Source organism: Globicephala melas, chromosome 12, assembly GCF_963455315.2.
Source record: "Globicephala melas chromosome 12, mGloMel1.2, whole genome shotgun sequence".
NCBI classification, from domain to species: domain Eukaryota; kingdom Metazoa; phylum Chordata; class Mammalia; order Artiodactyla; family Delphinidae; genus Globicephala; species Globicephala melas.
The window spans coordinates 29,669,207-29,695,569 of record NC_083325.1 but is presented as its reverse complement, the minus strand read 5'-3'; the positions used below and the strand labels follow the sequence as shown (position 1 = coordinate 29,695,569).

Here is a 26,363-nt window from a genome sequence, read left to right as displayed (position 1 = left end):
ATCTACTTGTGTTGCATCACAACTAGCAGTTGCTCGCAGGTGATGTGAATTGCATGGTATCCAAGGGGCAGGACTTGTGAATTCTACCAGATTTTGCCCAATGATTGAATTGTTTTGTTGGTGTAGTAGAGGTACTTTGAGAAGTTACTCAAAGTCTCTTAACTCAAGGTTTTTAATCGGTAAAATAAAGGTAAAAAATATCTATCACATTAGGTAGGTATTTTTATTACGAAACGACTCAAAGGATTTTCCAGGTGTTAAGCTTTTAGCTCAATTAGCTTTAATTGAATTCAAATTTCTTGACGTTTTCAGTGGCTATGATATACCTCGCATCATTGTAAATTTATATCTATTGATTTGATATTGAAATATTAAGTATTTCTATATCTATGTTTAAAGGATAAAGGCAGGTGAAATCTTAATCATACAAAGCATTACGATATCCAATGCCAGATGAATACCATGTATTTTAATGTATTATTGAAGGCAAAAATGATCAGGGAAGACTTCATGGAGGTGAGACAATGCAGGTCTCACATATGCGCATGATTTGAACAGGACAATAGAGGACAGGCACATAACAGGCAGAGGCACCGATACCGGTGCCCGAGTTTTGCCGGGGCGGCCTGGAACGCCACACGAGAGAGCGCCCCCTTCCGGAACCGAGTTCCTCCTGCCCCTTTCTCGTGCCTCCGGGCGAGCGCGGTGCCGGCGGTACGCAGGCGCCGCGAGCAGCTGAGGGCTCGCAAAGGCTCGACCGGCGCGCATGCGTGCGGCTCTTTGGAGGCGGTAGCTTCTTCGGCGTCGAGACTGGAGGCTGAGTCTAAACTGTGTGGGGCGCAAATGGGATCCGGCTGTTAGTCGGGTAGGCATAGGTAGGACGGCTGCCTTGTGGGGAGCAGGGGGCTGGAAGGCGGGAGTCCGTAGCGTGGGGGTCCTGAGCCTTTCCTTTGCAATCCGGGCCGACTATTGTATCTGTGTCGCAGCGGCTGCGCACAAAATGGCGGCGGGCTGACGGCGGGGGCGGGAGGAGGTTGGGGGACCCCCGGGATGGGAAGGGAGCTCGGCTGCCTCTCCACCGCGTCGTTTCACCGCACTGCCCCCCGCCGGAGGGCCGGGTCGGGGCCCGTGTTAGGACCCTGCTTCAGGAAGAGCCGCCTGACGCCGTTTGCACTGGGCGGAGGAACGAAAACAGCCCTTCGGCAAGGCCGTGGCGGCCCCTTCCCCATCCGCGGAGGGCCTGCCGAGAGCGCACCAGGCCTGACAGACGGAGGAAGCGGTGGTGAGGGAGCGTCGCGGAGGGAGTAACCATTCCCGTCGGGCCTGGAAGAGAGGCGGTGGAGCTCGAGCTGAGCCCTTTGGCGAGCAATATTGTGCAAGAAGCGTGGAGAGAAGAGCGTGTTTGTGTTTGGGGCTGGGAAAGGGGGAGTTGGGGTGAAGAGGGAACCTACGATCCAGCGGCTTTTGCTGGTCGGGGTTTTCTCTCCCTGCCTTGTGCGGGCCTGAAAGCAAAGAGAGTGTCACCTCTGTGCGGGATACCGAGGGCTCGTGAACTGCTCTGATACTTAATTCCAAATTACTCAGAGGAATCCAGAATGCGGATCGTTAGTGATTTAGGTTTGCGTGATTTTGGGCCCCGTTCTGTTCAAGGTGGGAGGAGAATGTGTACCACACACAAGAATCCTGGAGGACATCTGAAACAGATCTTTTGTTGTTTGGGATAACTGTGAATAAGGGAGACATATTATTACAAGATCTTTAGTTGAAGTAGACAACGAAGGCTTCCTCAAGCTGTTTTCTCTTAATTTTAAAATTTGCTCTGAGGCAAAATTTGGGGGGAAAGTAATATTTTAATCTGGAGGAGTTCTGAAGAAAAATTTGTTAGCAGGATCCGGCGACTTCTGTTGATTCAGATTCTTTTTCTAACCAGCTTTGGAATTGTGCACAAAATTTTTTTTTTCTTTATTTGTTATAAAGGGTTAACTCATTTTTCAAGGATGTTTGCTGGCTCAGATTTGCAATTAAAATTGATAATCTGAAAAACAATTTACAAAAAAAGTGAGTTTAATGAAGTTTATACAGAATAATGAACACATAATTTACATTATTTCAATATAGCTTTAAATATTGCTGATGATTAGGTATTCTAGACTTAGTGGGCTTATGTTGCATTCTTTTTCCATTTGACAGCATTTCATATACACTATATTCTCATACTCGGTAATATACACTTAAATAATCATGTGAAATTAACATGTTAATACACAGAAATAATGCTGGGCCTTCTTGATTGTGTTGGAACCAAGTGAGGGTAAAGATAAAACAGTTGGAAGAAACCACAGAATCTCGTTCGTTTTTATTTACTGGTTTTCATGTCACACATATTTATTACCTTGAGTAGTGGTTGTATTTTAGTTTTGTAATCTCTTGTATTTTGTTATGGGGGGCGTATACAGCATATACTCAGGTTTAAAAAAATACTTACAATTAGTGATCACTTTGTACTTCATGGCTGTCTTAAAATTTTTCTCTTGGGTGCTCTTAGGAAGGTGATCTCTGGAAATTTTTTTTATGTAGTGAAAGAAAATGAGAGACAAATAGTTTAGTGGAAAGAGAATATAGGCTTTGGAATCAGAAGATCTGGCTTCGAATCCCTGTTTTCCTCTTAACTGTATGAGTGAGATTTGGGGTAAGTTATTTTAGTCTTTCTGAACTTTTGTTTCCGTATCTGTAAAATGGTGATACCACTACTTCCTGCTTGGGATTATTGTGAGGATTAAGTTAGAAAAGGTATAAAAAGCCCCTATCCTTTGGCACGTAGTAGGTACTTAATAAATGTTAGCTGTTACTATTGTTGCAAATTTTTAAGTGCTTAGGCAGCATCTTTTAATAGAAAATTGCAACCTGTGGATACTACCTCTTAATTAAAAAGAAGAGGCTTAAAGGAATTTAGGTTAAATTGATAGAATTTTGAAGCTGAAAGATCATATAATCTTTCATTAAAATATTTTCATCTATTGATATAAACTTATCAAAATAATATTGTATCCATTTATTTATATGATTATTATGTTCATCTTTGTATCTGTCCCAGTGCTTGGTATGTATTAGATGCTCCTACGTTGAGTGAATGAACTCAGGTGGTGGTTGCCAGAGTCTGGATAAGAACACAGGCCCTTGGGAGTGCAAATCGTGCTCTTTCTACTGTGACTTAATGTATACTGGTCAAGGTTTGGAAAATATCTGTCCAAATAATTAATAAAATGCTTTATATACTGAGAAACAGTGCTTCCAGTATGGGTACCCAGTAATATATTTTGGGCTGTTGTGCAAGGAAACAAGCTACTGAATGTTGAAATGTGGTTTTAGAGATCCTCCAAACTGAAAGTAATTATACTTGTGGCTAAAGCCAATAAGCCTTCTTTGTATCCAACTTTACTTACTCTTTCATTGCTTCAACTTTATTTACTGTAGTCTGAAATTTGTGATTGAAATGAAAACGGAAGGAAGATAGGTATATGGAAAATAAGAGAATAATGGAAAGGAAGAAATAATGGTAGGGAAAAGGTGAGGTACAGAAATAAAACACAGCTCTTATGATCAGTGAGGATCAAGAGTAACGGGCTTTGTATTGAAAAGAGAAATGTTCAGGGAGTATAGGAGAAGGGGTTTTAAGGTGCATATATTTTGATGTTTTCTTAGTGCTTACCCTGGGGTACGTACATTTTGGATTATTTTTCTACTCTTTTGAGCCCCTTAAATAACAAAGTATATTTATTGTTACAGTCATTCTTAAGTTTTCATACTTTTTTCTTGCCTTACTTCCACAGTCTTCATTTTATTAATCTTGCAACTGATTTCCCTGTTGTTCTTGCTAATGAGTGAATGTTGCCAACTTTCTATTCTTTTGAATTTCTTCACTTCTTTCAAAAAAATTTTTTTTTATTAGGGAAAATTTTAAAGGTACGCAAAAGCAGAGAGTATTTTATAATGATTCACCTATCACCCAGCTTCAACAATTATAAGCTAATGGTCAGTCTTGTCTCTACCCTCCATCCTGTTATTTTTAAGCAAATCCCATAACATATCATTCATCAATTTATAGTTTAGAATTTTTCTCCAAAATATTTAGGAAAAAACATGCATATCACACCTAAAGTAATAATAGTTCCTTAATATCAGAGATTCAGTCAGTATTCACATCTCCCTAATTGTTTCTTATACACCACACACGTGTCTGTGTATACATGTATTAATTTAATTTCTATTTCTACTACCATATTGAAATTTTCAGAAATTACCCATGTCTTAATAAAAGGAACAAACAACTACCTGCTTCTTAGGTAAAGCATTTTGTTTACTGTCTTAACATTTTTTGAGCATCTGTTGCATGTCACGGGGTATAATTTTAATCATTCTTCACATCAACATTCTGTGCTGTTATACTGAGTCTTGGGTTAATCAGCTTGCTGAGGCTCACATTTTTAGCAAGCAACAGGATCAGAACTAAAGCACTGAGTCCAGGGTCTAAGTTCTTAAAAAACGCTATGCTATGTTAGTGTTAAATTTTACTTATGGGAGTTACCCAATTTTGCATGAAGTCACTTGCTGGCACTCCTTGTAGCAGGGTGGATATCTTCAGATAAGTGGAAATTTCCCCAAAAATGAGATAATTATGGATTGCATAATGGGCTAACAGTCAATAGTTAGGGAGTGAACATGTTGCAGAAGAATAGCCAAATCCAAAAATGTGCTTAGGACTGATGCTCTTTATCATTGCCAGCTTTCTGCCTGTTGCCATACTTGCTTATAGTCCCTTTTTGACCTAGTACTAAGGTGTTAGATAGCCTGGTATTGGGTCATTTACTATTTGAATGAATTAAACTGCTGGCTTACAGGGGAATTCCGTATTTCCCTTCCCTTTATCTATCATTTTGCGTGCTTGCATGCACCCTTATTTTTTTCCTGAACTACCTTGAGAGTAAGTTTCATGTATTGTGTTCCTTTACCCTTTATTAGTTTATTAATTAGCGTAATAGTTGATTTCCTAAGAATAGGATGTTTTCTTTTGTAGTCATAGTGCCGTTATCAATCTCAGTAAATTTAATATTGATAATATTTTTTACCATATTCTGATTTTGTCTGTTGGCCCAATAATGTTTCTTATAGCAGTTTTTTCTCCCCTCCAGTACAGGATCAGTCTAGGATTAGGTAATTGCATTTAGTTGTGTTTCTTTAGTCTTCCTTGCTTTGGAATATTTCTATAGTCCTTTAATCTTTTTGTGAAATTGCCATTTTCGAAGAATACTATTTGCTTTCTTTTTTTTTTTTAATAGAACATTTTTCATTTTGGATTTTTTTGATGTTTCCTCTTGAATAGATTCAGATTATGCATCCCTGGAGAGAAAAATCAAATTGCTTTGTTCCCCCATGGTATCAGATCTGGAGGTGCAGGAAGTCCATCTGCCCCTCATGGATAATATGATGTTTGATCACATGTTTGGTCAAAATGTTTGAGGTTTTTTCTCCCTTGAACTAATTGATCTGTGGAGAGATATTTTAAGACCATGGAAATGTCCTGTTCCTCATCAGAATTTCACTCAGGATTTAACATGCACGGATGATTCTTGCCTGAACCAATCTTTACATTACTGTGATGGTTATAAAATGATTTTCCAACTTAGCATTTTCTCCACATTTACAGTGATTGATTGGTATGGTGTTACGGACTCCTGGCTTTCTCAGTGGTTACTGCCCAGTCCTTTCTTGCTTTATCTTATTCCATGTATATATCTTGTTTTCCACAGTGAGAACCCTGGTCCCCAGCACTATCAAAACATTTACTTACATGCTCAGTCCCATGATATAGCTAAAGTAATTTAAGAATTGTTTTATCCATACCACTGCAAAAAAAAAAAGCAAAAGACAAAACAAACTAGTAAAAAGAGTAAGAATTTGTTTGTAGGTCTCAGTTTTCTCCTAGCTCCACCAAAACTGAGAGCATATAAATCAAATAGTGGGTTCATAAATTACTTGTTTTTAGTTTAGTTTAGTTTTCTTTTTCCCCTTCAGTGAGTTATGGTGTTCATTTGAAAAATGAATTAGTTTGCTTTCAGTTTTAGCTTTTTTCCTTCTTCCCATCCTTGATTTAATTTTTTTAAAACTTTAGTTTGTTGACATGCTTCTGAAAGTCAAAATTATGTAGTAAGACATACTCCATGAAATATGGTTCCCATTTATTTCTTTTCAGTCCTGTTTTCTGTGTTATCCTACCTATATTTCTTTTTGTAACCATAAGCAGATACATGTGTTTTCTCATTTCCATTTTTTATATAAAGTAACATTATATATGCTCTTTTGTACTTTGTAAAGACTTTAAGGCATTTGGCATTTTAAGTCATTTGGCCAGATAATTTTGGTACACTTAATTGAAGATTTTGGAAACCCATTTTAGGCAGATGGGAACATTTTCTGGCTCATGCACTTCATGAAAGAAGTGAACAACCAAATGGCAGGAAGGGTAGGAATGCAGTCTGACTTCAAGAACAGTTGGAACTGGTAGTCTTCAGTACTATATTTACCTCTTGGTCCTGCTTACCTGTTTTACTGGCTTTCCTTTTTTCAGTTTTCGTGCTTTCTCACTAAGGCAGTGAGTATGCCGTCAACAGCATTTTGACAACAGAGTTTTATCAGTATTCACCATTTTTCTCATTTCTAGTTTAAAAAAAAATCTCAGAAAAGATTTCTTTATTCCAAGTTGGATCTAGTGGTTTCTCTTGGACTAATGTGTTCTGTTTGTTGAGGGTGGCAAAGTAATAAGCAGGACCACCAGTGAACATCTCAGGGGGGCATCATTTACTGTGGGAACACAGTGTTGTCTGTAGAGACCCATTTATGTATGCAGTATACATATTCCTGAAAAAGAAAAAAGCATCTGATTATACTCACATATCCTGTTTATCAAAAAAGTTGTCTTCCTGGAAATAATAACTATTAAATCATTGCTGTATAAGGTTGTTAATGGTGACCTGTTCCTGGTATTGTGCATTATTAGCAAGTTGATCTTCCGTTTTCTTTCAGATCTGAAATCATGATGGTTACCAATCCTTCCAGGTAGCAGTGAAGTTTGATGATGCCCTTCATGATAAAAACAATGTTGCTAGTTTTCTGCTTATTTTTTTCTTTCACGATTTCATTGAGGTGTACCACGTTTTGGCATTTTTAACATCCAGCATGGTACTCGTGGCACCTTCAGAATTATGACTTGTGTACCTTTTGTGAGACATGAGGGGACAAAACTAAAGGTAGAAAAGAGTTGGCTGAGTGGATCTACCTATATACTAGAGGAGATTAGAAGGTTGAGTACCAGTCAAACTGAGAAAAGCACGGAATGACATGTACTCTTGTATTAACTGGCCAGTGTAATGCTTGCATTCTTAGGTGTGAAAGTAAATTTTATATATTTTGAGACAAACAGTTGCTCTAACACAGGGTATCAAATGAAGTATGTGGGTATATACCTAGAAAATAATGTTAATTGTAGTTTTCCCTTCATGGTAAGATTATAGAAGACTTTTAATTCTTTTCTGCTTGTCAAGGGGATGATCTTTCTTTTGGGGGAGGGTGTTAATGAACATGTATTGCCTTTTTTAATAATTAGAAAAAACAAAGCTATAAAATTTAAATTTTGTATATCTAGAATACAGCATGGAAAGAACACCGAGAGGAGTCACAGGTTCTGTTTGTGACCTTGCCACTTAGTTCTAAGGCTTTACTTAACCTGTAAACTTGGATTCACTTGCTCACTGGGTTGTTGTAAGGCTCAGATGAGATAACGGATATCAAATTGCTTTTTAAACAGTGAAGTGCTATAAAGTTCAAGTATGGGGTTTGATAAGTCTTTTCATTATGAATCTAATGGAGCCATTATGATCTGGCTGACTAATTTTCGATGATGCTTTTATATTTTTAGATTTCAGATTTCTTTATGAATATCTGTAAAGAAAATTAAGGATTCCCTTCCATCTGAAAGACTGTATCAAAATAGGTAGTGGACATCACAGAAATATCTCATGGGATATCATGGCGATTTTTAAAAAATCTGTTAAGCCATTTCTTCATGTCTGCCTCAAGAACTCAGTTTCTACTAGATGCTTCTAAAAGAATTTGTATGGTTGACATTTTGTTGAATATTTCATTTCTTTTCAGAGTGGCATATTTTAGTTCTTGATAGGACATAGAAAAGAGTTTTTAACTGCTACTTATCAAAATAATAATCCTTCAGGAGTTGAGAATGTTTTGTGACCATTAAATATCTTGTTTTTGAAAACCATTAAATTTAGGAAAATAAAATGTTGATTGAAAATAGCCAATAGTGTAGTTCATACGATAAAGTTTGGTGTACCCTCTTCCCCTTCCCATCCATGTATGTATGCACATACACAAAACTAGAAGAAATTACATCAGAATATTAGTTCAGTGTTGGTAATGGTTTTACTGGTAAGCATTTCATTTGCTACTTTTTATTGTTTAACAAACATCTGTTATATCATCAGGAATAAAAATTTATTTTAAAGGGTAAGTATTATTTAATTGCAGTTGTGTTCAGTGGAGTTAATAATTAAGAACTCAGATCTCAACTCAGATTTTTCCAGGTTAGTTTTATGATTTGATGTGTTGGCTCTCTGTAAATTCCATTAGGTGAATGAACCTCTTTATGGCCAGAACTCCTAGAATTAAGTGAAGAAGGCTTTATAATTGTTGTCTTTATTTGTTCAGTTGTTTTCCAGGTGTTAGTGCCAAATTTACCCTTGTCTTCCTGGTTCTTGTTTCTTATCACATTGTTTTTAGGTTATATCAGTTTCATTCTCAAAAGACTGAGGGTTTATTTTCTTTGGTGTGGCATAACCTAATTCTTAATCAGGGGTTTCATATCAAGAGTCCTTTGCTTGTTTTGCTTAATTTTACTTTTTTCATCTCACAAATAGTTTTTTTTCCACACAGAGAAAGAGTGAAATATGAAACTGTTTAATAACTAATAAGTCAGTTGAGTCAGGTGGGAAGGAATGATGTAGGAGAGAATGAACTAAAATGAGATTTTAGACTTAAATCTGCATGTTATTTATACATTGCCTGTTAATCATAGCAAATCAGCTGATTTTGGCTTTTGTTAGACTTTGGTGTGATAATATTAGATTAGATTGAGAAGTATGAAATTACGTTGGTTTTATACTCTCCCACCCTCCTTTTTTGTTTTGTTAAAAATGTCATACTTAATATTTAGCACTTTAATTTTTTATTTTGGTAATGTTCAAACATGTAAAAAAGTAGAGAGGAAAGGTGATAAATCCTTTTGGACCCGTCACTCAGCTTCCACAACAGATATTTTTGCCAGTTGTGCTTCATCTAACTTCTCACTCACCAAACCCCACCCCTCACTCCCGCCGACATGCACCCTTTGTTTCCTAGATTATTTTAATGAAAATCCCAAATTCATCATTTCACTTGCTAGATACTTGAGTCAACATTTGATTCTTTAAATGCCAGTGCATCAACAAATCTATGTGGATAACTGTAGATTTTCAGTTTATAACAGCCAAGGAAAAAGTGTTAACTTTAGACTGGAGCATACTATTGTGTAGCTGGGAAGCTTGCCTTTTTCTGATCTTTTTGCATTTTGAGTTGTTTTTTTTTTTTAAGACATTGACATTAGCAGGCATTAATTGCTTCAAAATACTTTTATAAAGCACAGCTGACTTTTTGGATTGCTTTTACTTTTGGGCTTACAGAGCATCTATTATATTGTAGTTCTTCCAGGATAGGTTTTGTGTTCAAGAGATTTAACTCTAATTCTTCTGAATCTGTTAAGATAGAAAGAGGTTGTATGTGAATAGAGAGAAATTATTTTTATGATTTCTGCTTTTACTCATCTCTTACCCTTTTTGCCCCCCTAAATTTAGCTACCCTCTGCTTTGCAGAGGCAGAGATTAAAAGATATTGATGCTTAGGAGTGAGATTTGTCTGCCTGAAAGACCCCTGCTCAGTGGAATGAGGGGAGGGAGAGTGAAACTGACATTTAGTGGGCAGCTCATTTGTTAGACACTGTACATATTTGTATTTCATCTTAGTCCTTAACAATAATCTGTAGAGGAAGATACTTTCCTTTTTTACAGATGAGGAAACTGATGCTCTGGAGATTAAGTAGCTTGCCCAAAATCTTAATAGTAAATGGTGAATCCGGTAGAATTCAAACCCTTCTCATCTGACATATAGAGATACATTACTAGCTTAGAAATGAATTTGAACATGGCATGTATTACTGCACTTATTAGATTAACAGCTTAATGTGTGCCATAGGAGATGATCAAAGAGATTCTTGTGGGGTGGGACTTGGAAACAATCTTGAAGATTGAGTTTAATTCAGAGACCTAGGAGTATTCTAGGTAGTGAGGTATGAATAAAGTATGGAATGTGTTGAAAGTGGTCAGGAGATTGCAAATAGACCAATTTGGCTGTAGCAAAAATTTTTCATTAAGTATAGGCTAGGAAAGTGTGAAAGGTAGATTGGGATTAGGTTATATACTAAATGCCAGGTTGACAAGTTTGGACACTATCTTACGAGAAGCAGTAAAGTGGTGAAGATTTTTATGTAGAGGAGTGATAATAAAAAGTGTTTTAGGGATATTAATCAGTAACGACAGAATGAATTGGGGTGGAGGCCAGCTGTGGTATAGAGTGATGAGAGCTTGCAGTAGGGTGATGGTGGTGGTGAAAGGAAAAAGGAAAGTATATGTTAGAGACATTGACAGGAATACGTAGAATTTTATGTTTAGTTAGAAATGGAGAATGAAATGTTTTTGAGCCTCATTGACTAAAGGAATTGGTGTAGAGAACAGAGGGTTGAAAATGGATAGTTTTGGGAGAAAGTTCCAAAGTTAGTAAAAACAGTAGCTAAAAGTTGGCATAAGGGAGAGAGGTTCTTGGCAATTTTTATTTTTTCTGTCTTCATAGATAATTTTATTAAATAGTCCTGGGGTTAATGAAGAATCACGTGTCTCAACTGAAACTATATTTTGTCTTGGTCTAGAATTTTATAGCTTTGTCAGAAACACGCAGTTAATAAGTTTAATTAGTTTAAAAATTTTAAATCATCCCAGCAAGCTGTTTCATCTTATTACAGTGTTTTGTTCAGAAGCTTTAACCTAGGCTATTCTACATTTTAAAAAATTTGATAAACACATGTTTAGTAAGACCTTGTTACCTGAAATCTCTCTTATCCCAGTTCCCTCAAAACTCTAGAAGATACTCATAAAACTCAACTCAAGCATTCATGACCTCTTCCAGAAATAAATCCTTTTATGATGCTTTTTAGCATTGTTGTAATAATGAAAAACTCTATTTTGTTTTTCTTGTTAGATTGCTTGCACTTTGGCAGGAATCATGTTTTATTTGGCTTGAAAACTCCATAATGACTGTCACATTAGACAAAAAATGTTTAATAAATTGAATGATTCTGTACTCATTCCTTTCCACTAAAATCAAAAAGAAGGGGGAAAAAGATCTATGATGATAAAGAAACAACTTCTGAGAACTTACTGACCACAGCAACTGAATGTATATTCTCACCCCATCCCCCAATGGCATGCAGGATTTGGACACTTCTAAGAAGTTTTAAAAGGAGTTGTAATTACCGCTCAGCACCTAGGACAGCACCCAGTGCAACACAGTGTACATGAACTCTGGCTTGAGGTTTGGGGTTTGTGTTCTGGATTCGGGAAAGAAAAGAAGAGAAAGTTTTGGGGAAAGTTTAATATCCTCGTAAACACCCTAAAAGTGTATGAAATGCAGAATGGTTTCATGGCTTTGTTTCAAAATGTTTTACACTGGCTGTAGAACCCACTTCATGAAGTAGTTTGAGTTAAAATGATCTAATATTTGTGTTTTAACTTTCAGCTTTGTGTTATTCTTGGAAAATTTCGCACCACTTGTGAATTCCTTGAACCTGGGCATTGCAAACCCACTTCTGTTGGGCCCATCTCCTTTGCACTTTGCTCAGATTAAGACTCAGTTGGCGCTTCAGCAGCTGAATGCCGTTGCCTCACATAGTTCAACACCACCTTATACTTTATTAAATCAGGCTTTCTTGAAAATAGCCATGTCGAGACCCAGGTTTAATCCTCGAGGAAACTTTCCACTTCAGAGGCCACGAGCACCTAACCCTTCTGGGATGAGGCCTCCAGGACCATTTATGAGGCCTGGATCTATGGGTCTTCCAAGATTTTACCCAGCAGGGAGAGCCCGTGGGATACCACACAGATTTGCTGGCCATGAATCTTACCAGAACATGGGACCACAGAGAATGAATGTTCAGGTAACTCAGCACCGAACTGATCCAAGATTGACCAAAGAAAAATTGGATTTTCACGAAGCACAACAAAAGAAGGGGAAGCCTCATGGTAGCCGGTGGGATGATGAGCCTCATATGTCTGCATCAGTGGGAGTGAAACAGAGTTCTGTAACACAGGTTACAGAGCAGAGTCCTAAAGTACAGAGCCGCTATACGAAAGAGAGTGCCTCAAGTATCTTAGCAAGTTTTGGATTATCTAATGAAGACTTAGAAGAGCTCAGTCGCTATCCTGATGAACAACTAACTCCTGAAAATATGCCATTAATTTTGAGGGATATAAGAATGCGAAAAATGGGGCGCCGATTACCTAATTTACCTTCTCAGAGCAGAAATAAAGAAACACTTGGTAGTGAGGCAGTTTCGAGTAATGTGATTGATTATGGGCATGCAAGCAAATATGGCTACACAGAAGATCCACTTGAAGTACGTATTTACGATCCTGAAATTCCAACTGATGAGGTCAAGAACGAATTTCGGTCACAGCCAAGCATTTCTGCATCTGTTCCCGCTCCAAATGTGATATGTAATTCTATGTTTCCTGTTGAAGATGTGTTTCGACAGATGGACTTCCCCAGTGAGTCCTCCAATAATCAGTCCTTTTTCCCAGTTGAGAGTGGAAGCAAGATGTCAGGCTTACACATTTCAGGAGGACAGTCAGTCCTTGAACCTGTAAAATCTGTCAGCCAATCCATTAGCCAGCCAGTTAACCAGACAATGAGTCAGTCTCTGATTCCTCCTATGAACCAGCAACCGTTTTCATCGGAATTAATTTCAGCTGTAAGCCAACAAGATCGGATCCCGCGTGAACCTGTCATTAATTCATCTAATGTACATGGATCGGGAGGAAGTAAAAAGAATTACCAGTCAGAGGCTGACATCCCCATTCAGTCTCCCTTTGGGATTGTGAAAGCATCATGGCTACCAAAGTTTTCACATGCTGATGCCCAGAAGATGAAGAGACTTCCAACTCCTTCTATGATGAATGATTATTATGCAGCGTCTCCAAGAATATTTCCACATTTGTGTTCTCTGTGTAACGTAGAATGTAGTCATTTGAAGGTGAGTGTTTTTAAAGATCACTGTATCATGATACTCAGCGCCCAAGTTTCCTCTAAATTCTCATGTATGCTGGTGTTAACTAGTCATTAAGGAAAAGGCAGAAATTTTGATTGCAACATCAACACTTAGTTGTAATCTTAAGTAGCCTGGCCTAAGTACTGAATTGGGTGTTAGGCTTTCTGTATTCCTGTGACTGGGCACACCACATGGGTCTGTCCATTTATTTTGAGCTTCTGAGAAGTTATCCCAGAAAATGCAACATAAAATTGATATGACGTGAACCGTACTTAGAAGACAATGTCACATGAGTTACCTTTATCTAAATAAGAGAATCTGTTAGTATAAAAATAAAAACTTGGAATAAAACATTTGTACTGCACACTTTTAAGAGACAGTCTATTGTAGCCTTGCATGTATCTATTGGTCTTGAGCTAAAGACAATTAATGTTGATTTAAATATTTTCTGATTCTGTCTGAAATAGGATTTTTAGCATTTCATGAGAAGGAGCTTCCTAAAATAACTTAATCCATAGCAAAGTTCAGTCAGGATGAATTATTCGGACCAGCTGTGGGCTCAGAGCATAGATTATAGAATGATAGAACTTTAGAGAGAAGAGTCTTTAAAAAACAAAGAAGCCTTAGGTGTCTTCATGGTTAGTATAGTTAGAATGAAGTGTTTTACAGAGGTGCCGAAGAGGAATGTAGACTATACTGTTTGATAGTAATCATTGGTGGATTTGAGTAGAAATTTCCAAGTATGTTTTATTTACTTACATATGTTTGGAAACCACTGTTTCTTCTATTTACTAATGTGATTTGAAGATGTATATTATTCAATACAAGTGGTCAGGAAGGAATGTACTTCCCATGGGAAAAAGGCCCATGATTGGCCTTTGATTCAAGGCCATAGCATTGGTTGTATACTTTGAATAGGCCTAAAAGTCTTTTGGTGTTAATTCTCTTGTTTTTTCTCCTTCCAGTGCTGCCCTTTTATTGTCTTTCTATTACCCACTCACCAGGTTTCAGCCAACAAGAATCTGATACCTAAAACTGATGCTTTTGTCATAAAGGTTAATGCCAGCAAACGAAATCAGCATTCTACCTCATTTTAGCCATATTTGCTGAGTTCTGATAAAATAATAATTGCCTTGCCCTATCACAGGGGATAGCGATAGCAAAGTCTTGAAAAATCTCAGAATAATTCATAGCACTTAGTTAAAATCTGTAAGTAGTCCTGGGCTAAGTACTGAATTGAGTGTTAGGTCCCCTGTATTCCATTTATTTTGAACTTTCAGTTAGTCATGATAAACCCAAGAAAAATATCTTAAATGTTTTAATTTTTTATCTGGTGAATAGAAAAGGTATACATTTATTCAGTAACTATTTACTGATTACTGGTTTTGTACATGGCTATATTAGGTGCTGGGATGGAAATAAAGAACTATATAAAGTTTAATGTTGTTCCTAAGCAGTTTTTACAGTCTCACTGAGGAGAAAAATTATACACCTAAAGAATTTTTTAAAAATTGGAGGGTAACAAATGGTTCATAATTAACTTGTTTAGATATGCTGTAGGGGGAGAGATGTTTAATATTTCTATCTTGATTGCAGACTTATATCAGTTCAGGCTAGCATTATCAATTTACTGACACTTGTGTATTTAGCAGTATGTAATTAGAAAGTATAATATACTTTCTGACATCGGAAGGCTTCTGTATTCTAGTTAAATCTAGTTAAAGAAGACTAATTGAGTGACTACTGCGCTAAGTGTCTGGATTAGAGTGGTCTGGGAGGGAAAACTTCATGGAGTAGGTTGAAGATGGGTCTTGAATGATGAGTAGGCTTAGATATACCCAGGGGAGGAGGGGTGACATTTCAGATAGGAGCAACAACAGTAAGTTTGAGGGGCCTTGAAAAGCTAGCCTAAGGAGTTTAGACTTGAGGTTGAGAGGCATTAGGAAGCTAATTAAGGTTCTTGATATGTGAACTAACACATTAAAAATGTATTTCAGGGAGATAAGTCTGACTGACGTGTACAAGATGAATAGAAATGAGAAGAGATAGGGTAGGGCACCTAATTCGAGGTTCCCTAGTTATTCAAGTATAAGTTGGTGAAAGTACGGATTACTATGATAAAAGTAAAAGTTAGAGAGGAAAAATCATTTAATGATTATTAGAATTCACAGAGATTGATTGCCATCTTAAATGAACAGATACCTTTTAATAGTCAGAACAACACAATGGACCTAACTAATGAATTCTTCACTACTGGATGACAAATCATAGGGATTTGTGAACATGGACTTAGGTAGTACAAACTACCTCTCTTGTTTCTGTGATGTATCTTGCTGCCTTGTAAGTGTGCATGTATTTGACATTATAAATATGTAACCAATAAATATAAATTACCAACTGCAAATTTTTTCTTGCTAAGTAATATCTGACAGTATGTTCCCATCTCTGAGTCTTTAAAACTATAGCCTGAAAAAGACCACAAGAAAATGTGGAATTATGTTTTTTCTAAATTGGGTTTCAGACAGAGGAGGAGCCGACCTTAGTTTAGAAGTTACGTCTTTTTGACTGTCACAGTGGGTTTAGAAACCATGTCTTTTTGTTTTGTTTTGTTTTTTTGTGGTACGTGGGCCTCTCACTGATGTGGCTTCTCCCGTTGCGGAGCACGGGCTCCGGATGCGCAGGCTCAGCGGCCATGGCTCACGGGCTCAGCCGCTCCGCAGCATGTGGGATCTTCCTGGACCGGGGCACGAACCCGTGTCCCCTGCATCAGCAGGCGGACTCTCAACCGCTGTGCCACCAGGGAAACCCCAGCCATGTCTTTTTGACTGAAATAATTCAGTTTGAGAAAATACTGACAAAAGATTTTTGGAATAGTTGGTGGATAGTGAGCTCTGATAGGGGTAGGTATTTTCACAGTTTGATTCTGGGCCCACTCAAGTCTACAGTCCTTGTAGCATCTCCTGCTTAGTAGATAGATAATTATCACTTCTTCTCTGGAGAGGAGTACTGCTCTTGGACCCTTGTCTTACTGGAGAGTCTAGAAATTGGGGTGGTGTACATATATTTACTGAGCTTAAAAGCGAGTGATGTCAGTGAGTAAAGCGGGCCTGTTAAAAGGGTGTGTGTGTGTGTGTGTGTGTGTGTGTGTGTGTGTAGAACTGGAGAGAGTATACCTTAAGTTAGCTGTCAGCATCACCTGATGGTTGCTATATCAAATACATGTCTAGTATTAATTACATCTTCATATTTTTTCAAGAAAAGCTGGAAATCTCTGGATTTTTAAATATCGGCAACTTATTCAAATAAAACACTTTATGGTCCAAATAAATCATGCCCAACTTGATACCTGCCAGTGTGTCTGATGTAAACAATATCCAGTTAATGTCAAAGACATGGGTTTAACAGTACTAAAGACTCTTAACTGCCAATCTCTTCTAGCTTTCTAAATATTTGTATCACTGAGCAGGATATACAGACATTTCTTTTTTGCAATCCACAATGAGTTTCATGGCTTAATGAAATAATTTAGGGTTTGTCATAACCTGCTGCTGAGCATTGCAAATAGCATGCACTTATTTTCAAATAGTTCTCGACAAGGCAGATTCCAAAATTAGTGTCAACTGTTGTTTTTAACTCTGGATATTTCTAGTTCATCTTTGGCAATGACAAACTAAAATGTTTTTGAAATGGAAATGAATAACATTTTCCTCAAGGAAAGCGTTAAAATATGGAACTGTTCAGTAAGTTTTCTGCCTTTCCAAATGTTGGAGAAACAATAAAACATTGAGTAATATGCACATTGCTTTTAACTAACTGTTTCATTTGGGGGACTGTATCTTTGAAAACTGTATTGCCTTTAAAAAAAAAAATAAGATGTATCTTCCAGGAGCTTTTTATGGATACGGAATGTAATTTTAGGGCAGCTTTGTGACACATGAAGTTATGTATAAGAAAGCATTTTGTTCATTGTAAAGCTCTATATGTAAGGGATATTATGTCTTTGAAATGATGTTACTTTCCATTATATCCTGAAAATAAATTAGATTTGATCAGCAGCATTTTTTCTTATTTTTACTAATCTTATCCTTTGCCAATACATAGTGAGTACCTTGTTTGGAATAGTATTGGCCTAAGAGGTAGGATTTTTTGTTGTTAATGTTGTTAGCTTGAATTTTAGAGTTGTAAGGCATTGAGACTGTAGTTTAGAGACTGTATTTTAGACTATATTTTATAGAATGATACCATTCTATTTATAGAGTTTTTGGTGTTCTCTGTAGTAGTGTTTTATATTTGAGATGAGTTATTTCTGATCCATGCTTTTATTTTCTCCAAGTTTACATGTATATTTGACTTCAAAACGAGTATCCATGGGTATGATTTTTAAAATGTTTTCTATACTAAAATGTTTTAAAATGGTATCAGTGAGTTGGTATTAAGTGCTTTTATTTGGAGGGCTTTTATTTTTGTTTGTGAAAATTTTATTGTAGCCAAATGGTATTTATAACTAGATTTGGTTAATTTTTGATAAAACAAAGAATGCTGTGTCATGTTAAAAAGCCTAATTTCATTAGTCAAATAAGGAATGTTCTAATTTGTGCACTTTTCTCCTTTTACAATAGGATTGGATTCAGCATCAAAATACATCTACTCATATTGAGAGCTGCCGACAGTTACGTCAACAGTAAGAACAATTTTTTCCTTTTTTATAAGTAGCAAATTTACAAAATAATGTTTCAGGTATGACTGCTTAATACCTTTAGTGTGGTACTTTGGAGAAACATATTTTTTTAGAAAGCTATTGTCTATTTGAAATATTTATATACAAACATATTTAATCTTTTTCCCAAAGGAGAGAATTAAATATGATCCTTTCTTCTGACTCCTTCCTAATTTAATCCCAGTAGGTAACTTTAGTATCATTGGTTCATTCCTGCTGGCTTAACCTTCCCTTGGGATGGTTTATCTTTTTCAGAGCACATAGTCTACCCTTCTCCTATACTTCTTCCCCCTCATCCCCACCCCTTTCCCAAAGGATAAAAAACTAAAAACCACCCAAACCAAACACTAGTCTTTAATTTCAGGTCTAAACCTCTCCAGGTTTAGAACCTATATTCAGAAAAAACCTTAAGTGGGAGATGAACAAGCTAGATATGGTGCTTCCTCAACATTGGTTCTTCAATTCTCTGACCTTTTCCTTCTTAAAGACAGGGCACCTATGAAGGTGAAAAGTGTGATATTAACAGTATTCTCTAATATCACCTGGAGTTACATAAAATTAAATTGTGTTCCTTTTAACATCATTAAATATGCTGATATAGTTGTGTGTCAAATTCCCGGTCACTATACTGATGATAATAACATGTTCTTGAGCAAATGGATTTGTGGCAGCTGTTTTGGTTTTTTCTTATTGTTCTTTATGAAAATACCAACAAAATTTTTTTGAGAATATTCAGGACTCTTCTAGTCATATGTGATAAACCTAACTCAGACCAATTTTTTAAAGTAAGGAAATTTATTAGCTCGTTTAACTGGGAAGCTTAAGGAGTGTGAACAGCTGAATTAGATGCTCAAACAAAAATCAGAGTGTCAGAAATATTTTCATTTCTTGGCTGTTCTCTTCTGCTTTAGCCTCATGAGAAAGGCACACCTTTCTCCACAAAGCGGTGACCCCCTTAGTTCCAGAGTTAAGTGATATGTATAGCTAGCAATTCCAGGAGTTAAAAAATAAATAAAAACACTTCTTTCCTCATAAATTCTGCAGAAGTCCTTGGTTTGACTCTTTTGGTTCACTGTGGGTTAGTTGTCCATCTCTAAACCAGTTATAATGGTTGCAGGAATAGGGTACTGTACCTCGGTTGGTGTCATGTGTTGAGTGTGATATAAGTCCTACCTTAATTGTATAGACTAATAATAGAGTTGCTTACCTGTATAGATGTGTGCACACAAACATTGGTTATCATGCGGAGATAATTTGTTACTTGAATTGGATAGGCCTTACTGCCACTGTAAGTGGAAAATCTCTCCTACGCCACAAATTTTCCCACAGATACCCAGTGGGATGTCTCATTTTTATGAAGGTAAGGGATTTAGGTGGGAGTTAGTTAGTTGCTGTAGGTAGGCATTAATGCTAGTAAGAGGATTCTAGCTACATGCACTGCCATTAATTTACTACATCACATGGCATTTATGCCTATTTAAAGACTTTTGTGTAGATAAGCCTTTTTTTTAATGCACACAGGACCCTGATTTTTTAATATACATATATTTATTTTTATTTTTGGCTGCGTTGGGTCTTTGTTGCATGTGGGCTTTCTCTAGTTGTGGCGAGCAGGGGCTGCTCTTCGTGGCGGTGCGTGGGCTTCTCATTGTGCTGGCTTCTTTTGCTGCGGAGCACGGGGTCTATGCATGTGGGCTTCAGTAGTTGTGGCTCATGGGCTCTAGAGCGCAGGCTCAGTAGTTGTGGCCCATGGGCTCTAGAGCACAGGCTCAGTAGTTGTGGCACACGAGCTTAGTTGCTCCGCGGCATGTGGGATCTTCCTGGACCATGACTCGAACCCGTGTCTCCTGCATTAGCAGGCGGATTCTTAACCACTGCCAGGGAAGTCTCCAGGACGCTGATTTTAAAGCATGTGCTTTCCATGCCTGCTACTTCATTGCTTGTTTTACATTTTTATCTTTTTCAGGTTATATGCTCTTGAATAGTTTCTTTATGGCTTTCTCTCTATTGCAAAAAAAAATTTAACAAATATGTTAGATTTGATTAGGTGCTTTGGATCTTTCCATGGCAAAATATATGCTACTTCATTTTTTTTTTTTTTTTAAGCTGCGTTGTGTTTCTAAACCTTAATCTGTTTAGTCATTCCTCTGCTGGTGTATATTTAGGTTCTTATTCCTTTTCTTAAGGCTGATTATCTCTTCTCTCTCTTTGTCTTGGATCTTTCTGGATTATGACATAAGAGTAGTTGGTTAACTTGAGAAAAGATACAGTGCATTAAAGTTTTAGTATTAAAAATAATAAATAATAAGAGCTGTATGCTTATTGTGTGCTGGGCATTCTTCTAAGTGCTTTACACAGTGTCTTTAATCTTCAAAGCAACCTTATGAGATATATGTATAATGATTATTTGTGATTTTACCAGTGGGGAAACTGAGAGGCAACTTCCCTACTATAACACAGCCAATAATTGGCACAACTAATCTAACTAATGGATCTTTGCTCTTTTTTTTCTCTCAGCATTTTATTTTGAAAAGTTTCTAAGCCGCAAAAAAGTTGAAGGGATAATAAACATTCATAGAGTCTTTGTCTTTATTAACCAATTATTAACATTTGACATATCTATTATATCTTTATATGCACATTTTTAATATTATAGTTTTTGAAAACTACTTGAAAATAAATTAGACATTATGACACTTTACTCCTTAATTCAACATCTGTCTCTTAAGAATAAGGACATTTTTCTGCAGTGGTTATCTGTTATAACCACAGTATAACACAGTGATTAACAATGATTTCATAATGCCTTCCAATACATAGGCCAAGTTCAAATTTTCCCATTTGTTTCCAAAATGCCTTTATAACTATCTTTGCCTACCCCGCCCCTACACTTTTTTTTTAGCATTAATTTTTTTTTATTGGAGTATAGTTGCTTTACAATATTGTGTTAGTTTCTACTGTACAGCAAAGTGAATCAGCTGTATGTATACACATATCCCCTCTTTTTTGGATTTCCTTCTCATTTAGGTGACCACAGAGCATTGAGTAGAGTTCCCTGTGCTATACAGCAGGTTCTCACTAGTTATCTGTTTTATACATTGTATCAATAGTGTATGTATGTCAATCCCAATATCCTTTTGAGGAGGATATTTTCACAATGGTTGACTTCTGAAATGTCCACAAAAGTTGTCTTGTAGAATATTCCACATTCTGCACCTTTCTAGTTTTTTTCCTCTTCATTAAATTCAGGTTGAACATTTTTGTCACAAAAACTTTATAGGTGATGTGTATACTTACTGCATCACATTGGGATACAGATAATGTCGTTTACTTAGGTCCTTGTTCTTAGCCATTATGTTTAAATTGCTTATGTATCATGCTTCTGAAACACATTTAAAAAAACTCGTTAGTACCAAACATAAAATAGATAGCTAGTGGGAAGCAGCCGCATAGCACAGGGAGATCAGCTCGGTGCTTTGTGATCACCTAGAGGGGTGGGATAGGGAGGGTGGGAGGGAGGGAGACGCAGGAGGGAAGAGATATGAGGATATATGTATATATATAACTGATGGACTTAGTTATAAAGCAGAAACTAACACACTGTTGTAAAGCAATTACACTCCAATAAAGATGTTTAAAAAACCCACAAAAACTAGTTAGGCAGTATACAGGCAGTCCAAACTCTATTTGCAGAATAGTATGTATGCTTTATCTTTCTGCTCTGGGCAGCAGAGACAAGAATATGTATTCTAGCAGTTAACCTAGATCTGAAACATCATTTCACATCTGAAACATGGTTACCCACTCTTGAACTGGAAAGATCTGGAAATTTAATAACTTCTGTGTGTCGACAACCAGCTGTATTTCCAGCATTGTACATAAGAGAAAGCTAAGCCTTACTCATAGTAAGTAACTGGCTTTCAGATACATGGTCATTAAGTGGCAGTACCTACACTTATACACCCAGCTGTGTTTGATTCCAAAGGTCTTGCTTTAGTTGTTTTTTTTTTTTTTTTCTTTTGGCCGCACCACATGGCTTGTAGTATCTCAGTTCCCCGACCAGGGATTGAACCCAGGCCCCAGCAGTGAAAGTGCCAAATCTTAACCAGGAGACCACCAGGGAACTCTCAAAGGTCTTGCTTTTAAACACAGTAACGTAAGACCGGAAATGTATCTTCTTACATGGTACAGAGTAACAAAAGTTTTAAAAACTGTAGTAGTAGATGAAACAAAATTGTTCATGTTTTAACAATTGTTGATGCTGGGTGATAGATACATTGGATTGAAAGTTAAGTTTTTTTGCCTTCATAGTTTGTCACACTGTAGTTATAAGATGCATCATGTCTGCTCTTAAAGCAGGAAGAAGTGGGCAGAAGCTTTCTCAGAAGTCTGCCAGTGGTTTTGTACCTGTGTCTGTCTCATTGGTTTGAACCTATCACTGGCTATCTTCTAAGGAGGCTGAGAAAGCAAATATTTAGCTTTTTTAAGCCTTTGTTGTGGAGGCAGGCATGGGAAAAGAGAGTTGAGAATTGCTTTTGAGTTAACCTGCTAACGATGTCTGAGATAAATATCAACAAATAAAAACCACTTTACTTTTAGTAAGGTTTTGACCTCACTTTATTTTCCTGCCAGGTGACTTGTTGAGTCTGCTGCCTTCATTTCCTTACCTGGCTCTCCTCTTGGTTACTGAAATTGTATTTTTGAACATCAGTGATTCAATAATTTAATTTAATCACCATTTCCAGTTAACTTTTAAGAGTCCAGAAAATCTAGAAAAGATGAGGATAAAGATGTCTTTTTTTTAGGCTTCTATGATGTTACTGTTCCTCCTACTTTTTCTTTCTGTAATTAACCCTTAATCTCTTTCATTGGTGTATCTTTGTCTGCTTTACTCTTAAGTGTTAGTGTGCATAAGATTCTGTCCTCAGCCCTCTTTTTTCCCCACAAACTCTATTCTCTGTTTATCTCACTCATTCTTAGTAGTATAGCTGATGCCTGATTTCTAAATATCCCAGCCCTCATCTTTTTCTCTAATCCAGATATTTATTTCCAGTTGTTCTGAAAACATTCCTATGTTCCCTTCATTTCAGAAATGTTTATTGTTCCCTGTTGCCTTTTAATTATGTGCAGCCTCCTTAACCTGATTTCAAGGACGTTCATAGTTTGTCTCTGAGCTGCCTTTCCAGGTTTTCCCCCTCATAATTGCTTTTCATCACTTCCATGCTGCAGCCATACCGGTTCCTGGAATAGAACACATGTTTTGCCTCCAGTGCTTCTTTTATGTATCACCACTGTATGAAACCTAACCTGATCCATGCCTATTAACAGACCTTTTGCCACATGGCTTGTGGGATCTTAGTTCCCCTGAAAAGCAACCTTTTTCTTTGAATTCTCCCCTGAATCCTCCCACTAGATCCTCTCTTGAGGAGCACTTGGTACAGTGTAAGGGGCACTATTCATGTCTTATTCTGTAGAGTGGTGTCCCCTGGAGTTCTGCAAAGTGGGAGAACTGTCTTTAACCCCAACCTAAGCTTGTGTTGTATACCTCTTCTATACATCTCAACACTTCTATATGTACTGCTTGTTTTACCTAAATAAACGTCGAGGCCTTTGAAGTATAGGGAATGTGTTTCTTTTCCCTGAATTGCCTAATACCTTATTTATTGAATTAGACACTCAAAATATTTTACTTTGAAGAAAATATTCATATTTTAATATACTAATAAATCACTGTGTTCACTTTGTTTTTTATCCTTTTTTAATCTTTTTAAAAATACTTTTTAAATTTTTAAAAATTTTTAAAAATTTTTTTGTTTTTTAAATTTTTAAAATTTTTATTTATTTGTTGCGCCACATGGCTTGTGGGATCTTAGTTCCCCAGTGAGGGACTGAACCCGTGCCCTTAGCAGTGAAGCACGGAGTCCTAACCACTGGTCCATCAGGGAATTCCCTTAACTTTGGTTTTGAACAGACCTCTTGATATATTGCAGGGAAAGATTGAGCCTTATAATCTTATTTTAACTGTTCATTAATATTGTTTATTCTCAAAATAGGTATCCCGATTGGAATCCTGAGATCCTCCCATCAAGAAGGTAGTTATTTTTTTAATAGTGGTATTATTGAAATTTGATTTTCTTTTAAAAGTAAACAAGTACTTTTTTTTTTTAAAGGTACTGTTTTGAATAGAGTCCTGTTTTGACCATTTTTACTTTTAAACAATAGGCAAATGGAACCAGCTCAATGAATCTTTCTTTAGTTACCCCAGTTTAAGTGTGATAGCTCCCATCTGTGAACTTTTTTTTTTTTTTTAAGTCTGTTCTGAAAATACTTTGTACTTTTATTATTATTTTATGCTTGTGGGATCTTAGATTTGAAGGCTGGGAATGGGGTTCCCGGTTCAATGTGTAGGTACACAAGTACAACAGTCAAAGAAATATTTGTGGATGGCATAATGTTTCAGGAAAAATTGTTGAAAAACATTTGTTTATGTAAGTCATTTCCTAAATTCTTCATGTAATATAATACTTTCAAAACATAATTGGATATAATAGTGGTATAGGAAAAATGCAAGAAATGGATGATAATATTCTTTTGTAAATTAACAAAACAGAGGAATCTAAGCAATGAGAGAGGTGATCATCTGCTCTGATTGTTTCTTACTCATCTACAAGGCTGAATTGCATCATGTCAAACAGGTTTTTGCTTTATGTAAATACGTGGTATCAGAATTTGGCATTGTTAATAGTCTGTTTTTAAGAAGAGAAATCTGTCATTTAGTATAGATTTAAATTTTTGTTAAATTGATGAATCTTGTGGTTTTTTCCTGCACTTTGTAGAAATGAAGGCAATAGAAAAGAAAACGAAACTCCAAGAAGACGATCTCATTCTCCCAGTCCTAGACATTCTAGGAGATCAAGCTCAAGTCACAGATTCCGTCGATCCCGAAGCCCAATACGTTATATGTACAGACCAAGAAGTCGAAGTCCAAGAATTTGCCATCGTTTCGTTCCTAGATACAGATCCAGATCCCGTTCACCGTATCGAATGAGAAATCCATTTAGAGCTAGTCCAAAATGCTATCGATCAGTTAGCCCCGAAAGGACATCAAGGAGATCAGTGAGATCATCAGGTACACTTATGGTTGTGAATAATAAGTACTTATTTTGACTAAATTTTTTTAGCTTTTTTGTTTGTTTGAATTTTTTATTTCTATTAAGCTTGAAATGGTGACTTCTATACTACTGTCAAGATATTTTTAAATGTTGACATTTTGAGGTATTTGGCTCAGCTCTTTTTAAAACTTTCAAGGTTTTTAAGAAATGGAATGTTCTACTTTATTAAATTTTAGAATTTCTATATGAAATCCAACCCACATCCCAACCTATTTCATTCTTCTTCCCTTTATTATGTATCAGAAGAAGTGTGGGAGACTGTATCTATCCACCCAACATCAAACTTAAAAACCAAGGATATACAAACATCTTAGTTTGCTTTAGTAATTGATTATAGACTTCTCTTCGGTGAATTAATTTAAAACATTAAAAAATTATTCATATTTTCAACCTGTGTCTTTGTATTGGTTTAGTGACCTTTCTGGAAATAGCTCTTACGTAATTCTTTTCTGAGATCTTTGCAGAGGTCTGTGAGGTCTTTCCTTTTCCAACTACATGTCTTTGTGAAGCTGGATTTTTCTTTAAATGTTTCAGCTGAAATAATGTATCCAGCAGATTGGATGCAGAAGCAGATACGAGAATTCAGACTTTTTTTAAGCCCAACATTAAAGCGTTTGGAAAATATACAGTGGTGCTACTCATCTAATTTTTGTTTTGAAATTAAAGTTTTTTATAAAAATATATTATTTATATTAACATAGGAGTTTATTATTAAATGAATTAATATTTTAAAAATTCTATTTTAGTTTCTTATATGGTAAACATTGATAAATTGAACAAAAGCTCTTTGGAGTCCTCAATTTTTAATAGTGTAAAGGGATACTGAAACTAAAGTTTGAGTACCACTGGTATAAGAGAAGCTCACAGAATAAGGGATCTTCATGTTTTTACATCTTCACTTTTGAGTGAGGAATTAAAGAATAATAATTTTGTGTGTGTGTGTTTGCCACCTGTTTGGCCTAACAGTAGCTCAATGTGGTAAATATTTGGACAG

The 26,363-nt window shown here is 36.5% G+C and overlaps 1 protein-coding gene across 8 annotated transcripts in view; it reads left to right on the top strand.

Moving 5' to 3' along the window:
* The first annotated feature begins 756 nt into the window (after positions 1–756).
* ZNF638 (zinc finger protein 638) overlaps positions 757–26,363 on the top strand; it is an 83,620-nt gene continuing 58,013 nt past the window's right edge. For 3 of the 8 annotated variants that reach the window (XM_030877503.2, XM_030877507.2, XM_030877501.2), the window contains exons 1-5: positions 765–875; positions 11,953–13,465; positions 18,100–18,161; positions 24,251–24,289; positions 25,034–25,326. In XM_030877503.2, the coding sequence (XP_030733363.1) occupies positions 12,155–13,465; positions 18,100–18,161; positions 24,251–24,289; positions 25,034–25,326 (1,705 nt within the window). In that variant the 5' untranslated portion in view covers positions 765–875; positions 11,953–12,154. Of the gene's footprint in view, positions 876–11,952; positions 13,466–18,099; positions 18,162–24,250; positions 24,290–25,033; positions 25,327–26,363 lie in introns of all 8 variants that reach the window. The other 5 variants (XM_030877502.2, XM_030877504.2, XM_060309944.1 and 2 more) reach the window with 5 other exon arrangements.